General features: G+C 40.5%; 1 protein-coding gene across 1 annotated transcript; it reads left to right on the forward strand.

Moving 5' to 3' along the window:
• The first annotated feature begins 1,707 nt into the window (after positions 1 to 1,707).
• On the forward strand, positions 1,708 to 13,173 carry spata7 (spermatogenesis associated 7). The gene is made up of 11 exons (XM_060933136.1): positions 1,708 to 1,910; positions 3,961 to 4,053; positions 6,131 to 6,178; positions 6,287 to 6,402; positions 6,513 to 6,934; positions 9,340 to 9,376; positions 9,484 to 9,590; positions 9,692 to 9,742; positions 9,988 to 10,065; positions 10,165 to 10,222; positions 12,544 to 13,173. Exons 1-11 carry the CDS (start codon positions 1,868 to 1,870, stop codon positions 13,066 to 13,068), a joined length of 1,578 nt encoding a protein of 525 aa, XP_060789119.1. The 5' UTR covers positions 1,708 to 1,867; the 3' UTR covers positions 13,069 to 13,173.
• The last annotated feature ends 4,002 nt before the right edge of the window (positions 13,174 to 17,175 follow it).

Raw genomic sequence — 17,175 nt, forward strand, 5'->3', positions numbered from 1 at the left:
TAGGTCTGTTACTTTATGTTGGCATACTAAGCAATAATGCACGTAATAACGAACCATAATCTACTTCGATCTAGAGTATATTGTTATACGTGGGCTTTCTTTCAATTTATCATGCTTATATTCAGTCTCTTCTGTACAATACTGACCTGCAAAAACATAGAGGCCTAAATTATGCTGATTTTCAATAGGTCTGTTTACTTTGTGTTGGCATACTAAGCAATAATGCACGTAATAACGAACAATAATCTACTTCGATCTAGAGTATATTGTTATACGTGGGCTTTCTTTCAATTTATCATGCTTATATTCAGTCTCTTCTGTATAATATTGACCTGCAAAAACATAGAGGCCTAAGTTATGCTGATTTTCAATAGGTCAGTTTACTTTGTGTTGGCATACTAAGCAATAATGCACATAATAACAAACAATAATCTACTTCGATCTACAGTATATTGTTATACGTGGGCTTTCTTTCAATTTATCATGCTTATATTCAGTCTCTTCTGTATAATATTGACCTGCAAAAACATAGAGGCCTAAGTTATGCTGATTTTCAATAGGTCTGTTTACTTTGTGTTGGCATACTAAGCTATAATACACATAATAAAGAACAATAATCTACTTCGATCTACAGTATATTGTTATACGTGGGCTTTCTTTCAATTTATCATGCTTATATTCAGTCTCTTCTGTATAATATTGACCTGCAAAAGCATAGAGGCCTAAATTATGCTGATTTTCAGTAGGTCTGTTTACTTTGTGTTGGCATACTAAGCAATAATGCATGTAATAACAAACCATAATCTACTTCGATCTACAGTATATTGCTATGGGTTTTCTTTCAATTTATCATGCTTATATTCAGTCTCTTCTGTATAATATTGACCTGCAAAAACATAGAGGCCTAAATTATGCTGATTTTCAGTAGGTCTGTTTACTTTGTGTTGGCATACTAAGCTATAATACACGTAATAAAGAACAATAATCTACTTCGATCTACAGTATATTGTTATACGTGGGCTTTCTTTCAATTTATCATGCTTATATTCAGTCTCTTCTGTATAATATTGACCTGCAAAAACATAGAGGCCTAAATTATGCTGATTTTCAATAATAAAGAACAATAATCTACTTTGATCTATAATGCACATTAACGTGGGCTTTCTTTCTTTCTTTCTTTTTTATGTTGAAAGTGAATGAGGTAAATAATTTTTTTGAAACCAGAATATCAAGGATATGTATTATTTTTAAGATTTATGTTGCAAGCTGGTTGTAGGAACCACACAGTGACTCTTACAATCCTACTTAATAATGCATGAAATTGTGATTTGCCCTTCTTAAAGCCCAGAATCTATGAATGATGATAAATAGAAATATTTAATGCCATTGTGTCATTCTGCACGTAAAATAAAGTCTTTCAAGTGCAAAGGCATCCAGATATAGTCAGAATTACAAATAAAACTCCAGTCAATGTGCCGTTTATACGATTTCAGGTGAAAGTTTTGAATAAAATGTATATTGCAAATATGTTCAAAGATCAATCTATATAATTATTAGGGCTTTTGTTTGTTGTTCATGAGATTTTGTGGGCGGTTTCTGTTGGTTTCACCTTCTTTGTGGATCCACTCCTGAATTATTCATGAGCGCGAGACCAGTACGTGCTTTTGTAATGACGTAATGACGCACTCGTAGCAACCATCATGGCGACCGAGAAGCTTTATAATGGGGTGTTATTTAGGTCGCTAGTTCGAAATATCTGGTGTTTTTATGGCTACTTTTAGGTAGTCACGAGAATTTCTGGATGATTTTGTTGATAACACTGGAATGTATATGTTTGTAAAAGCGACGGTTCTGTTGTATTCTGAGCATGAGATACTTGGCTGTGTTTCCAGTCATGAATGGAAAGCGAGGTAATATTCACTGCTGAATTAGATAGCAAATGAACTAGCTAGGGGTTGTTTTACAATCAGGGTACGCAAGCTAAAAATCACATTTAACACTTATTATCTTCAATATCAAAAGGCTTGACTAAATAAACTTGGTTGTTTATTGTAGCCCTGTGATAGCTCTGTTTACCATGCAAAAAAATTGGTGATAACGTTATTTTTAGTGAAATGTATGGCAATATATGTCATATTTAGCAAAATTGCTCGTGTCATTTAGAAAAAGTGCTTTTTTGACCACAGGTAGCTCCAAAAGGGATGCACTTAAATCATTCTTTATACCATAAAACAAATATTTGGTTCCATATCATTGGAAACATAGTTAAGTTTTAATGTTGAATGCCAGTAAGTTTTCAGACTATTTTTGATCAAATTAGTATGTAATTGTGTCAAAAAAAATGTCCTCTCCGAGACAGCTAATTTTTCAATATAAAATAACATATCTAAAATGATTATTTTCATGGGTGGCACGGTGGTGTAGTGGTTAGCGCTGTCGCCTCACAGCAAGAAGGTCCGGGTTCAAGCCCTGTGGCCGGTGAGGGCCTTTCTGTGTGGAGTTTGCATGTTCTCCCCGTGTCCGCGTGGGTTTCCTCCGGGTGCTCCGGTTTCCCCCACAGTCCAAAGACATGCAGGTTAGGTTAACTGGTGACTCTAAATTGAGCGTGAGTGTGAATGGTTGTCTGTGTCTATGTGTCAGCCCTGTGATGACCTGGCGACTTGTCCAGGGTGTACCCCGCCTTTCGCCCGTAATCAGCTGGGATAGGCTCTAGCTTGCCTGCGACCCTGTAGAACAGGATAAAGCGGCTAGAGATGATGAGATTATTTTCATCCTAAAATGTGGTCAAGATGTTGGGGCATAAATATTAGAGACAACTAACACAAAGCTTACAGCTTTATATTTAAAAGCACTATGGAAGTACTGGATTCTGAATTGTCAAAAAAAAAACGTCCTCTCTGAGAATCACTTCATTTGTTTCTCCCAGCCCTGCTTAAAGCTACACTTAATTTACTTAGAAAAAAAACCTAAATAGTTCATGAACATGCTATAACATTAGGTGAATGTTATGGACTACTAACAGTTTCTTAACTGTTGGAATTTTATTTCTATCAGCTATTTTTTGACAAGGAGTCTTTGATAACATTTTTGCTACTTTTTTTTATCCTATAGCAGATTACACAAAGGGGCGGCACGGTGGTGTAGTGGTTAGCGCTGTCGCCTCACAGCAAGAAGGTCCGGGTTCGAGCCCCGTGGCTGGCGAGGGCCTTTCTGTGTGGAGTTTGCATGTTCTCCCCGTGTCCGCGTGGGTTTCCTCCGGGTGCTCCGGTTTCCCCCACAGTCCAAAGACATGCGGGTTAGGTTAACTGGTGACTCTAAATTGACCGTAGGTGTGAGTGTGAATGGTTGTCTGTGTCTATGTGTCAGCCCTGTGATGACCTGGCGACTTGTCCAGGGTGTACCCTGCCTTTCGCCCAGCTTGCCTGTGACCTTGTAGAAGGATAAAGCGGCTAGAGATAATGAGAGAGAGAGAGAGAGATTACACAAAACTACCATACACATATGTCAAAAAATTACTTGAAATCTGTTCTTTAACTTGTCCTTCACTTAAAAACTGGTACAAGAACCAGTTTGAATCAATTTGAATTTTGGACCCCGTGACACAAACTTTGTACCCTGATTGTAAAACAACCCCTATCAAAATACAGACTGGATTTATCTTCTACGAATGTGATTATGTCCTTCTGACCCTTTTTTGTATTCTTTATATTGCTTTATTAATGTTGAGGTCGAGCTAGTCTACTATTATCTCAGTTAAAGCAATTAAACATGCATGCTATTTATTATTATTTGTTTGTTCACCTCTCTAATCTCTGCTTTCGTTAATGGGATTAATTAGTTCTCCGGTATAACACAAAGTTAAATTGTACAATGCTGTTTACGTCGTTTGTTGAATTAATGAGTTAGATTAAGGTGTTTTTGTTTGTTTGTTTGTTTGTTTGTTTGTTTGTTTGTTTCCAGCACTCTGCCCTGGCTCAGCTAACAAGCTGACTAATCAACGTATTATTGAAGATCACATGATCTCACATTACAAAAGGCTGGACTTAGCAAAAGGTAAGTCTTCAAGCATATATCATGATCAATATTTTAATTATTAATACTACTACTATCAGAATCAGAATCAGAATAAAGTTTATTGCCAAGTACATTCTCACATAAGGAATTTGCTTTGGTGATTGGTGCTTGAACAGTTAGAAGAATTAAAAAAAAAAAAGACAAAAGTAGTCTTATAAATAGAATTTTAAAAAAAACAAGAATCTAAAATATACACATTTGAAAGGTGGACATATATGTGCATGGGTTGTTTTGAAGTCCAAGCTGTACAGTATGTCCCGGGATGTGCAGAATAGGTCACAGGATGAAGATGAAGAAGAGTCATGATATGAATGTGTGAGGAGGAGAAGAAGAAGAAGAGATGTGCAATGGGTTAAATGAATAGCCAAGCTGTACAGCGTGAGCCGGAATGTGCAGTAAAAGTTCAGAGAATGAAGATGTATGGCATGACCTCGAAATGTGCAAAATCGCAGTTCAGAGATGAAGTGCATTAATGTTGCAGATTGAAAGTGTGAGGTTGGAGTCAGTGAGAGGGTCTCTGACCTTTTTGATGAAGCCAGCTGCAGTGGGGAAAAAGCTGGCCTTATGGCGTGGGGTTTTGGTTCTAATGGACTGCAACCTCCTACCAGAGGGAAGTGATTCAAAAAGTTTGTGTCCCGGTGATGGAGGAGGTGAGGATGGACTCGATAATGGCAGTGTAAAAGTTCACCATCATTGTCTTTGGTAGATCGAACCTGTTCAGCTACCGCAGAAAGAACATCCTCAGCTGTGCTTTCTTGGTGAGAGAGCAGGTATTCATCTCCTACATGACGTCCTGAGTGAGTGATTATAGTGCCCAGGAAGTGGAAATACTGTACTCCATAGGGGTTACTGAGAAGTCAAACAGGGTGATGGGGAGGGTGTTGCAGAGCTCCTCCTGAAGTCCGCAGTCATCTCCACTGTCTTTAGAGCATTAAGCTCCAAGTTGTTCTGCCTGCACCAGGACACCAGATGGTCAATCTCCCACCTGTAGGCAGACTCATCCTCATCAGAGATGAGTCCAATGAGGGTTGTGTCATCTACGAACTTTAGGAGCTTGATAGACTGATGACTGGAGGTGCAGCTGTTGGTGTACAGGGAGAAAAGTAGAGAAGAGAGAGGCCGTAGCCTTGGGGGGATCCGGTGCTGATGGTTTGGTAGTCAGAGACCTGTTTCCCTAGTTTCACATGCTGCTTCCTGTCAGACAGGAAGTCAGTGATCCACCTGCAGTTGGAGTCGGGCACGCTCAGCTGGGAGAGCTTGTCCTGCAGAAGAGCTGGGATGATAGTGTTGAAGGCAGAACTGAAATCCACAAACAGGATCCTAGCATAGGTTCCTGGGGAGTCTAGGTGCTGGAGGATGAAACGAATAGTAATAATAATCTGTTCAATTTATATAGCGCCTTTCTCACACCCAAGGTTGCTTTAGAATTAGGGGGAAAAATTAATAACATTTATTTATATATAAAATATAAAAGAGAGTCCACCAAAAGAGGGTCAGGATGTAATTCCAGTGGTGTAGCGACCACAGTCCCACCAGGCGCATGAAGATAAATCCCACACCGCCTGCACAGCCGCTGTGCCGCCACCGGGCAACATCACTTGGAACACTGCACCATGGATCCACAAAGCAAGCACAGAAGAACCGCCACACAAAGCGCTGGTATGTCCCAAACCACCTGCACAGCCAGCGCGATGCCACCGGGCAACATCACTTGAAACTCCACACCAAGCACAGAAGCACCGCCGCACAGAGCGCTGGACAACCCAAATGAAGAGCCATGTTGATGGCATCGTCTGCAGATCTGTTGGGTCTGTAGGTGAACTGCATGGGGTCCAGGAGTGGGTCAGTGATGGCTTTAAGGTGGTAAAGCACAAGGTGCTCGAAGGATTTCATAACCACAGAAGTCAGGACAATAGGTCTGTAGTCATTTACTCCTGTGGTCCTTGGCTTTTTGGGGACAGGAATAATGGTGGAATTATTAATTGTGGTATCAACACAATGACAACTGCACACACATTGCTTCTTTAATTTTTTTCTTTATTTTCTCCATATTCAGCCACAGTGGACACTTCAGTACCCAAAAGTATGCGTTGTAATGTAAAATGTAAGTATAAGGCTTTACTTACCTCTACTACGGCATTATGCACTAGTATGTGTGTGTGTAATGAGATCAATATATGAGATCACCTTCACTCTTTGCTTATGCATACAGATATTGACCAAAAGCGCCGTGAACAGATAGATATTTCTGAGAGGACACAATCAATAAGGTCCCTTTCACAGAGGAGCCTCAGGTTGGATAATATTACCTCTTGCTTATCCAGAAATGTAAGCGGATTTCCACGAGTTTCCATTGTGTTTTCACTGTAAGTGGAAAATATTCTATTTTAGGTGAACACTGACTTTAGAATTAAAACAGCTTTCTCTTTCCTGTGCAGGTCAGACCCTCTACTCGAGGTGCTGAGAGTACTTATTTTAACTCCGATGAATCTGTGATGTCCTCCCCAAGGTTCAGTACTTCATTCCATTGTAAGCAAGTTGTGTTTCCTTCCCAAATGGGTGCACGGTCTCAGAACTGCTGGCCATCTTCAGAATTAAGTTACAGAAGCCCAAAATCCACATCTTCAAGTCAGGAGAAGTTTAAAAGCTTTCAAGACCCTACACAGAAAACCTACAGTGGTGACATTCTTCTGAAACATGCCCACTACTTCACACAAGAAAAGCCTTTCACTCCCAGAACTCTGAAAACAGATTGCAAGCCCAGTCTGGCTAACTATCGGTATTACACTTCTGCAAGTAGGAAAGGAGCTGAAGAAAAGACACCATCTAAATATTTTCAACCAGACACTCACTGCAGAAGGTACAATATTACAGGTGGTTTGTTCATTTCTGGTTTGTTTGTGATTTTATGATTTTGTTATTCAGTTTCCTGAAATGTGATCCTAATATTTACAGTCATGCATGTAGTGTACCTTATACAGGGATGGTTTGTCTCCCCCCCACCCCCGCTAAGGTGGTTTCATTCAAAGATCGGGAAGTCCCCGTTTGCTGTTTTCCTTGCTGAGTCCTAAAGTTGTCACTTCCTGACCATGATCCAGATAGCTTTTAAAGGGTCGTCTTTCCAATTTTCACCTTGTCAAGGAGTTGAAGAAGTGCATTTAAAATATAGCACTCTCATACTTTGATTTTGTTTCTAATGGCCCTTTTCCACTACCCTTTTTCAGCTCACTTCAGCCCGACACGGCTCGCGTTTCGACTACCTCAGAGCAGCACGACTCAGCTCGCTTCAGCCCTATTCAGCACCCAAAACCCGCACGGTTTTGGAGTAGGGCTGAAGCGAGCCAAACCGAGCCGAGTGGGGCTAGGGGCGTGAGGAGACACTCCCCTGTGCACTGATTGGTGAGGAGGCGTGTCCTCACATGCCCACACACGCCCCGCGAGCACGCTGGGATCTGTAAACACCGTAAACCCGGAAGAAGAAGAATTACGAATTACGAGAATTTCTGAAGCCAAATGCGCCTCGCCTCATCTATACGCTCTTGCCAGTATCTGTTGGCGTTGTCGGTGACAACAAGCCACAGCACCAAGACCAGCAACACTAACGACTCCATGTCCTCCATGTTTATTGTTTACTATCCGGGTCGTGAGACTACCGCTTAAAAGGTCACTGATGTCACTGTTTGCGCCGCCTAACGACATCACGTGACGTCCACCCACTTTCGCTAACTCCACCCAATGTGTCCACCCACTTCCAGCCAGCACGGTTCAGCGCGGTTGTAGTCAAAATGCAACTCCAACAGCCCCGCTCAGCTCAACTCAGCCCAACTCAGCACCGCACGGCTCAGCCCAACTCAGCCGCGTTGGTAGTGGAAAAGCGGCATAATTGTGTTATTTATCTATCTGCACCATCACATAGTTTGTGTTGATGAATGTGATGCAGCTGGGATGGGATGTATAGCCTACCCATGTGTAGTCATGGTCACAAACTGGCGACTTTGCAATTTGTTGTACAACCCCAAATCCATAAATTTGGGACACTGTAAAATGTAAATAAAAACAGAATATTGTGATTTGCAAATGGGCGGCACGGTGGTGTAGTGGTTAGCACTGTCGCCTCACAGCAAGAAGGTCCTGGGTTCGAGCCCAACGGCCAGCAAGGGCCTTTCTGTGTGGAGTTTGCATGTTCTCCCCGTGTCTGCGTGGGTTTCTTCCGGGTGCTCCGGTTTCCCCCACAGTCCAAAGACATGCAGGTTAGGCTAATTGGTGGCTCTAAATTGACCGTAGGTGTGAATGTGAGTGTGAATGGTTGGCTGTCTCTGTGTCAGCCCTGTGATAACCTGGTGACTTGTCCATAGTCAGCTGGGATAGGCTCCAGCTTGCCTGCGACCCTGTAGAACAGGATAAGCGGCTACAGATGATGGATGGATGATTTGCAAATCATGGAAAGATTATATTTCATTGATAATAGTACAAAGACAATACATCGCCTGTTGAAAATGAGCAATTTTATTGCTTTTTGGAAAATATATGCTCATTTTGAATTTGATATCAGCAACTCGTTTCAGAAAAGGTGGGACGGGGCAACAAAAGACTGAAAAAGTTGTGTAATCTCATCTCATTATCTCTAGCCGCTTTATCCTTCTACAGGGTCGCAGGCAAGCTGGAGCCTATCCCAGCTGACTACGGGCGAAAGGCGGGGTACACCCTGGACAAGTCGCCAGGTCATCACAGGGCTGACACATAGACACAGACAACCATTCACACTCACATTCACACCTACGCTCAATTTTAGAGTCACCAGTTAACCTAACCTGCATGTCTTTGGACTGTGGGGGAAACCGGAGCACCTGGAGGAAACCCACGCAGACACGGGGAGAACATGCAAACTCCACACAGAGAGGCCCTCGCCGGCCACGGGGCTCGAACCTGGACCTTCCCTGCTGTGAGGCGACAGCGCTAACCACTACACCACCATGCCGCCCAAGTTGTGTAATGCTTAAAAATAATAATAATTTGGTTAATTGGCAACAGGTCAGTAAAATTATTGGGTGTAAAAAGAGCATCCCAGAGAGCTGGAGTCTCTCAGAAGTAAAGATGGAGAGGGGTTCACTGCTCTGTGAAAGACTGTGTGGGCAAACAGTGCAACAGTTTAAGAATAACATTCCTCAATGTAAAATTACAAAGAATTTGGGGATCACATCATCTATTGAACATAATATCAATAAGCCCTAGAACTTGATGTAGTCATGTTCTTTTTCTTTGTAGCAAGCAAAGATCTTCAACAGAGCAGGACTCACCCCAGGTACATTTGCTGAAGTGTTCTGCTATACCATCGCAATGTTGCTTCATATTTCATTCTTATTTTTAAGTCCTTATTATACATGGCTGAAGTTGCTTTATTTTTCACAGCCATGCAGTGTTCATCATGAGTGGTCTGATGAAGAGTCAAATGTATTTGGACATTATGACACCAAAAATAAATTCGGAGGCAGTGATTTTTTTCTCAGCTCCTCAAGGTGAGAAGCACATCAAGTTACATACTTGGAGCATACTGTTTTATAAAGCACTGTGGTGCTGGCATGTACATATGACAAAAATACCATGATTTGTTTTGTAGGGTATCACCAGAGGGAATGAAGTCCCCAGTTATGAGAAAAGTAACAGCAGAGTAAGCATAATCTCCTATTTATCTTTAGACATGTTCATGTTCTTTAATATAGGATTGTGCTGCCTCTGTGGTAAGCTTGTAGGTTAATTACATCACTCAGCTCATACTAGCAGTCTAAATCATTTCGGTGCTGATGTTGGGAGTTTGTATGAGATCATGTCTACATTGAAAATGTTGAAAGCAGATTAATGTTTTTCTATGATTTACAGTAAGATGTCAAAGTTTGTCCTTGTGCTTTTCTTTAGAGAGGAAGAATTAATGTACCTGGAGTTTATTGCTGATATAACAAATGAGCTTATACTACGAGGCATCTATTCTGACAGGTTGGTTATAGTGGGGGTTTTTTTTTGTTTTGTTTTTTTAATAAATCTTTTGGTTGTAAGTAGCTTTTCCCAGTTATGAACAGTGGTATTTTCTTATAGCGTACTGGAACGGGTGTTTGAGCGTCACATTGATATGAATAAACATCGATTAGCTGAAGTGAGTATTATTCAGTCACCTTATGTTACTTGAACATGATTGACAATATTTTAATTTTTACAGATCTTAGTCACAATATGGGTCTGTCTCAGAAACTGGGTACTGTGGGGGTACCCCATTAAATATACTCAGTCAATAAACTATATGGTTTTGAATGGTGATGTTGGTTTTAATTTGAAAGAAATAATACAGATAAAACTAAATCTTTGATGTGAATATTCAGAATTTGGCAAAAATTCTGCACATTTGTGGAAAAATGGCGGTTTGATCTGGGACATGATAAATGGTTGACTACATCGCATTCCCTTAAAAAGGTTGTAGTCCACTGAAAAGTCTACAGTTATCACTAATTGTATTTTAAGTTGTAACTTTATACACCTAAGGATTGGTGCGCTCACAGAATAATCATAACCGTAATAAAACATCATGCAAAATATTTGATCACCGTTGTAACTCCATTTTCCGCAAACCCAAAACCAATACGATCGTGTGTTTTGATCTAAATGGAAAGCCTCAGGGTCAAGGTCACTACCTCACCAAAAGTAGTAACTTAAAATCACTACGCCATATAAAAATCTAGTTATAAATCTGCGATTTTGTTTTTTAAAATGAAAGCTGAAAGTTAGGTATAGAATATGTTTCTTACAGAATATGTTACGATGGTAGCTGGTCTTGTATGAATTTCTGAGCTATAAAATGAGTTGTGGTCTATTTTTTACCGTAGCGTGTTATTTGTGTGCGGGGAAGGACACACATTAACAATTTGCATGTGTAGAATGGAATTTTCCACTCCAGCAGTTAGAAGTTGATCGTGCTTCCATTTGCGGTCTTTCTGTTGCGCGAGTGATCTGTTCGAACGTTATCACTGAAAAGGGGAGTTTTGACAGTTTTATTTTGTTTTAGTCTAGCAGTATAAGGCAATAGAATGTTTTTTTGTTTCTTTTTCATCTTACTTTCATATTTCGTAGTGTTTGCGTATTTTTGGCCAATGTTTTGCAACCATGGTCAATTTAGATCGAACTTTTGATAGAATCTACGGCCAGTCATTTTGCCCCGCCCCCGCCTACAGTCGCTGATGTCCCGTTGCTCGCGCACCACAGCAGAGACCTGCACAGCCTTCAGCCGGTACAGTCGTTGTTCTTTTACCAGCGCCGTTATTCTCATCTTTCTGGTGTGTTCTTGATTTTTCCATTGTGTCCTATTTCGCCATATCAAATACCCAAACTGTATCATCTCATCTCATTATCTCTAGCCGCTTTATCCTGTTCTACAGGGTCGCAGGCAAGCTGGAGCCTATCCCAGCTGACTACGGGCGAAAGGCGGGGTACACCCTGGACAAGTCGCCAGGTCATCACAGGGCTGACACAAAGACACAGACAACTATTCACACTCACATTCACACCTACGGTCAATTTAGAGTCACCAGTTAACCTAACCTGCATGTCTTTGGACTGTGCACTGTAAAAAATGATTTGTTGTTTTAACTTAAAGTTGGTGCAAGGGTTGCCTTAAAATTTTGAGTTCACTGAAATTAATATAGTAAGTTCACAACAATTTAACTTACTATGTGAATTCCAGTGAACTCAAAATTTTAAGGCAGCCCTTGCACCAACTTTTTTTTTTTTAAGTTAAAACAACAAATATTTTTTTTTACAGTGTGGGGGAAACCGGAGCACCCGGAGGAAACCCACGCGGACACAGGGAGAACATGCAAACTCCGCACAGAAAGGCCCTCGCCGGCCACGGGGCTCGAACCCAGACCTTCTTGCTGTGAGGCGACAGCGCTAACCACTACACCACCGTGCTGCCCCAAAATGTATCATATTATTCATATTTAAGTGAATAATCAATTCAGTCATCATAACTTGGCATTTTTAACCCAAGCAATCAAAAAGAGGAAATTTATTCAATAATTTTCACTCATCTGTGAAGGAGGGGCTTTAATTCTTCATGATGTAGTTATTTTATATGTAAATCAATTTTACAAAAGCATTTGAATTGTAATCAAAAAAAATTTCCACAGTGGAGGCCAGGTAAAGCAAGATGCTATCTTTATTCTTATTAAACATGACAAAAGAAACATTAAGTGTTAGGTAAATGCAAAAAAAATAGTAAAATTATAAAAAAAAAAATTTGACCATAATGTCCCAAATAAGAGACCAGTTTCTGAGACGGACCCATATACAGCATGGCAAACTGAATTAGCTCTGTTAGTGTTTTGTGCTTAATCTACTAGTTGTAATGCATATTTCAACTAGTAGTTTGTTCTGTAATTCTAATAGATCTAACCCAAAATTTTTCATCTCCAAACTTATCATCAGGACAAAATGCGCCACCTTCTGGAAGCACTGCAGAATGATTTGCAAAAGCCCCCTTTTTCTTCTATTACTGTTCTTGAGAGCAAGGAAAGAGACAGTTCTTTATTGCACAGATATAAGGATTCGAGCCTTCATCACGAGTTGGAAAATTTTGTGAAAGATGACACTAGCCTCTCTTTTACACCCTTAAGGAATAAGGACACGTGGGAATCTGATGTGGCCACTCCTAGATTAGATACCTCACCACTAAATGACAGCATTTTGGAGAATGCTAAATCTGTTAGACAGGAAGATAAAAAGGACTTCATGGACCTAGAACGAGATCGTGAAGAAGGAAATGTAATAACTCTGGGATGGGAAAACCATCAGCTCAGCAATGAAGACAGGCATCAGAGCTGTGCAGATAATGAGGACCTTGATGAGCTTGGCAGAAACATGGCAGAATCCCTAAATGTGTCTGAGATTCACAGTTCACAAGAGGTCATTGAACAAGAGTCATCTGTGAAACTTAGTGATGATGAGTTTTGACGTACTGTATATCTATTCAGGCCAAATATTCGGTTGCCTTTCCAAAGGCAAATAACCACAATAAAGACACATTGCTGAGAGTTTATTTCAAGGTTTTGTGGTCTCAGGTGATACTGAAGATTATTTTTACACTTAAAGTTAAAAAAAAAAAAAAAAACGCACACCCTGTCAGAATATAACCTCCCATTGCATTTTTTTTTCCTTCCCTAACCAAAGCAACCACAATAAAGAGAAGGGACTGAATTTGCTGCAGATAACGTAATAAATACAGTAAATAGTTTGCACTGAACAGTACAGTGAAGCTCTTTAGCATTTAAAGAGTGACATTTTAACATGTATTGACAATGAAGTGGTGGTCATGAAATGCTAATCATTTGTTACTTGGTCTGTGGATACTGTAGCTTCAGTAATTGATTTACAAAAAAAACTAAGAGAAACTGGAGTTCATCTGAAATGTACATTTGGATTTGGTGTATTTTTTGCTTTTGTTGTGTGACGTAGGAGCCAAATAAGTGTTAATGACAGTAAAGCAGGTATTCACAAGGCTGAAATCTCACACTGTAGCAGATCTAAATATGTTTTAGAAATTAACCATTTGTTAGATTGTTAGAAGTAATAAAGAATTATTGAGCTTAGCATGGGCCACAGTAGGTCATGGAGAAATGAATGTTTCCATTCTTAAAGGCAAACATTTTCAAACTCTTGAGCAGATCAAGACCATGGCACAGATTTGTTTAGCACTAGCTACCGTACAGAGATTAGCCATGCTGCAGTCTGATGGAAAGATTTTTCAATGCAAATGCTCCATAGTCAATTCCATCCATCCAGTATCTATAGCCGCTTATCCTGTCCTACAAGGTCGCAGGCAAGCTGGAGCCTATCCCAGCTGACTACGGGCGAGAGGCGGGGTAACACCCTGGACAAGTCGCCAGGTCATCGCAGGGCTGACACATAGACACAGACAACCATTCACACCTACGGTCAATTTAGAGACACCAATTAGCCTAACCTGCATGCCTTTGGAATGTGGGGGAAACCCATGCGGACACGGGAAGATCATGCAAACTCCACACAGAAAGGCCCTCGCTGGCCGCTGGGCTCGAACCCAGGACCTTCTTGCTGTGAGGCAACAGTGCTAACCACTACACCACCGTGCCAACCTAGTCAATTCCAGGTATATTTAATTAATTGTATTAATAATTGTTACATTTATTTGTGGTTAATAACAAGATTATCCTCAATCAACTTGTGCATGTCTCCCTTGTCCTGATGATGTGACTGCTGATGACAGCAGCAATTTAAATTCTAAAGTAACTGTTTGGATTCAACAAAATGCCTCAAAACGTTTTGTGATATTTGCCAGATTAAATTGGCTGTACTGAAGTCTTGAGAATGACGTTTAGTGTTTGACTTTTTTTAAACTATTGCAAGGGCGTAGCTGGGGGGGTCCCGGGGTGCCCGTGACCCCCTTTGTTGGACAATACATTTTTTCAATAGCCGCATAAGAATATTAGAAAAGCATCCACTGTAATTTTTCGAACACTTTTTTTTTTTTCTTTTAAACTAGATTGTCACCTCAGCCTCATTAGGGTTTCTATAACCTTGTATGGACTTCCTGTGGTTTGGGCACAAAAACCCAGTTCTGCACAAGCGCAACACGATCACACTAGAAAGCATGGTCAAGCTGCCAGTGTAGCTGCAGTCTTTTTAGTTGAGAATTACGAGTATTTCCTCTTGTGTTAATAATTCACCATGTTAAAACAGGTGAAACTTTCCTCCTTTCAACATGAAGAGAGGTAAGCATTTTATTATATATTTTTTTCCATCAAAGTTGCATTTTGTGGCTTCGAAGCTAAGTTTTAGTGTGCCGTTTCTAGAACACAACATCAAGAAAACATGGAAGAAACAGCAATAATGAAAGAGCCGGTTTCTAAGCTACCTAAAACTAGCAATGGTGGTTATTTTTTTGTTACATATTTTTCATAATCGGGACTGGCAATGTTGAACATACACTATGGCAGAGCGATTGACATTGACATGATCGAAATGTAATGATCGTTGACATCTTTGCCATTTGTCATCCACGACACCTTTTACTTAGAAACATTTTGGCTGATGAGCAGTAAGACAACAAGAATAGAGAGATCTATATTCTCTCTAGACTACAGTATTAAATAGGAATCTATTCTCTAGATTCCTATTTAATACTGCAGCAAAATTAACCAGGAATAAGTCCACTATAGACACATGTAGTATGTAGTAGCAAGAATTTTCATGAATTTTTTTTTAATGACAAAATTGAGAATATCCGACAAAAAATTCAAACTACTAATTTAAGGTCAGACAATGTAAGGGACCCTGTAGTTAACAATATAACTGTATCAGATCATCAATTAGGATGTTTTACTCCCCTAAAAGAAACTGAATTACTTTCATTAATCTCTGCATCAGGGCGGCACGGTGGTGTAGTGGTTAGCGCTGTCGCCTCAGAGCAAGAAGGTCCTGGGTTCGAGCCCCGGGGCCGGCGAGGGCCTTTCTGTGTGGAGTTTGCATGTTCTCCCCGTGTCCGCGTTGGTTTCCTCCGGGTGCTCCGGTTTCCCCCACGGTCCAAAGACATGCAGGTTAGGTTAACTGGTGACTCTAAATTGACCATAGGTGTGAGTGTGAATGGTTGTCTGTGTCTGTGTGTCGGCCCTGTGATGACCTGGCGACTTGTCCGGGGTGTGCCCCGCCTTTCGCCCGTGGTCAGCTGGGATGGGCTCCAGCTTGCCTGCGACCCTGTAGAAGGATAAAGCGGCTAGAGATAATGAGATGAGAATCTCTGCATCAAAAGCCTCAACTTGTGTACTACATCCCTTACCTACATGTCTATTCAAACAGATAATACCTGAAGTAATTGAACCGCTTCTAAAAAATAATAAATTCTTCTCTTACGATTGGCTATGTACCCAAATCCTTTAAACTAGCAGTTATCAAACCCCTGATTAAAAAAACCTGACCTTGATCCCTGTCAGTTGTCCAATTATCGGCCAATATCAAACCTCCCCTTTATCTCCAAGATCCTTGAAAAAGCTGTGGCACAGCAGTTATGCTCATATTTACATAGGAATAACATCCATGGAATGTATCAGTCAGGATTTAGACCTCATCATAGCACAGAGACAGCTCTGGTTAAAGTAGTGAACGACCTACTGTTGGCGTCTGATTAGGGCTGTGTCTCGCTGCTTGTGTTGCTTGACCTTAGTGCAGCATTTGATACCATTGATCATTCCATTCTTCTGGATAGACTAGAAAATGTTGTGGGAGTTAAGGGAATGGCCCTCTCCTGGCTCAGCTCTTATTTAACTGATTGCTATCAGTATGTTGATATAAATGGTGATTTTTCTAGACATACTGAGGTAAAGTTTGGTGTTCCACAAGGTTCTGTCTTGGGTCCACTGCTTTTTTCTTTGTATATGTTACCTCTGGGTGATTATGAAAAATAACATTGTATTAGTTTCTACTGTTATGCTGATGACACACAGTTGTATGTTTCTGCAAAACCTGATGAGAGACACCAGCTTAATAGAATTGAAGAATGTGTGAAGGACATTAGACACTGGATGCTTATTAATTTCCTTCTGCTTAACTCTGACAAGACTGAAGTACTTGTACTAGGACCACATGCAGTTAAAAGTAAGTTTTCTGATTACACAGTAACTCTGGATGGCCTTTCTGTTTCTTCACATGCAGCAGTAAAAGACCTCGGAGTGATTATTGACCCCAGTCTTTCATTCGAAACTCACATTGATAGCATTACCGGATAGCTTTCTTTCATCTCAGAAATATTGCTAAGATAAGAAATTTAATGTTACTACATGACGCGGAAAAACTAGTTCATGCTTTCATTACCTCCAGGTTGGATTATTGTAATGCCTTACTGTCTGGATGTTCTAATAAGTGCATAAACAAGCTCCAGTTTCATTTCTCTCTTTCTCTGGGTGCTAATGACCAACAGGAAAATGACAAAGTGATGATAGGGTTCAATCAGCTATCATCAAGGTAAACGGTGGCTACTTTGAAGAATCTAAAATGTTAAACATTTTTTCACACTTTTTTTGTTTGCCA

The sequence above is a fragment of the Neoarius graeffei genome, chromosome 11, assembly GCF_027579695.1.
Source record: "Neoarius graeffei isolate fNeoGra1 chromosome 11, fNeoGra1.pri, whole genome shotgun sequence".
NCBI classification, from domain to species: domain Eukaryota; kingdom Metazoa; phylum Chordata; class Actinopteri; order Siluriformes; family Ariidae; genus Neoarius; species Neoarius graeffei.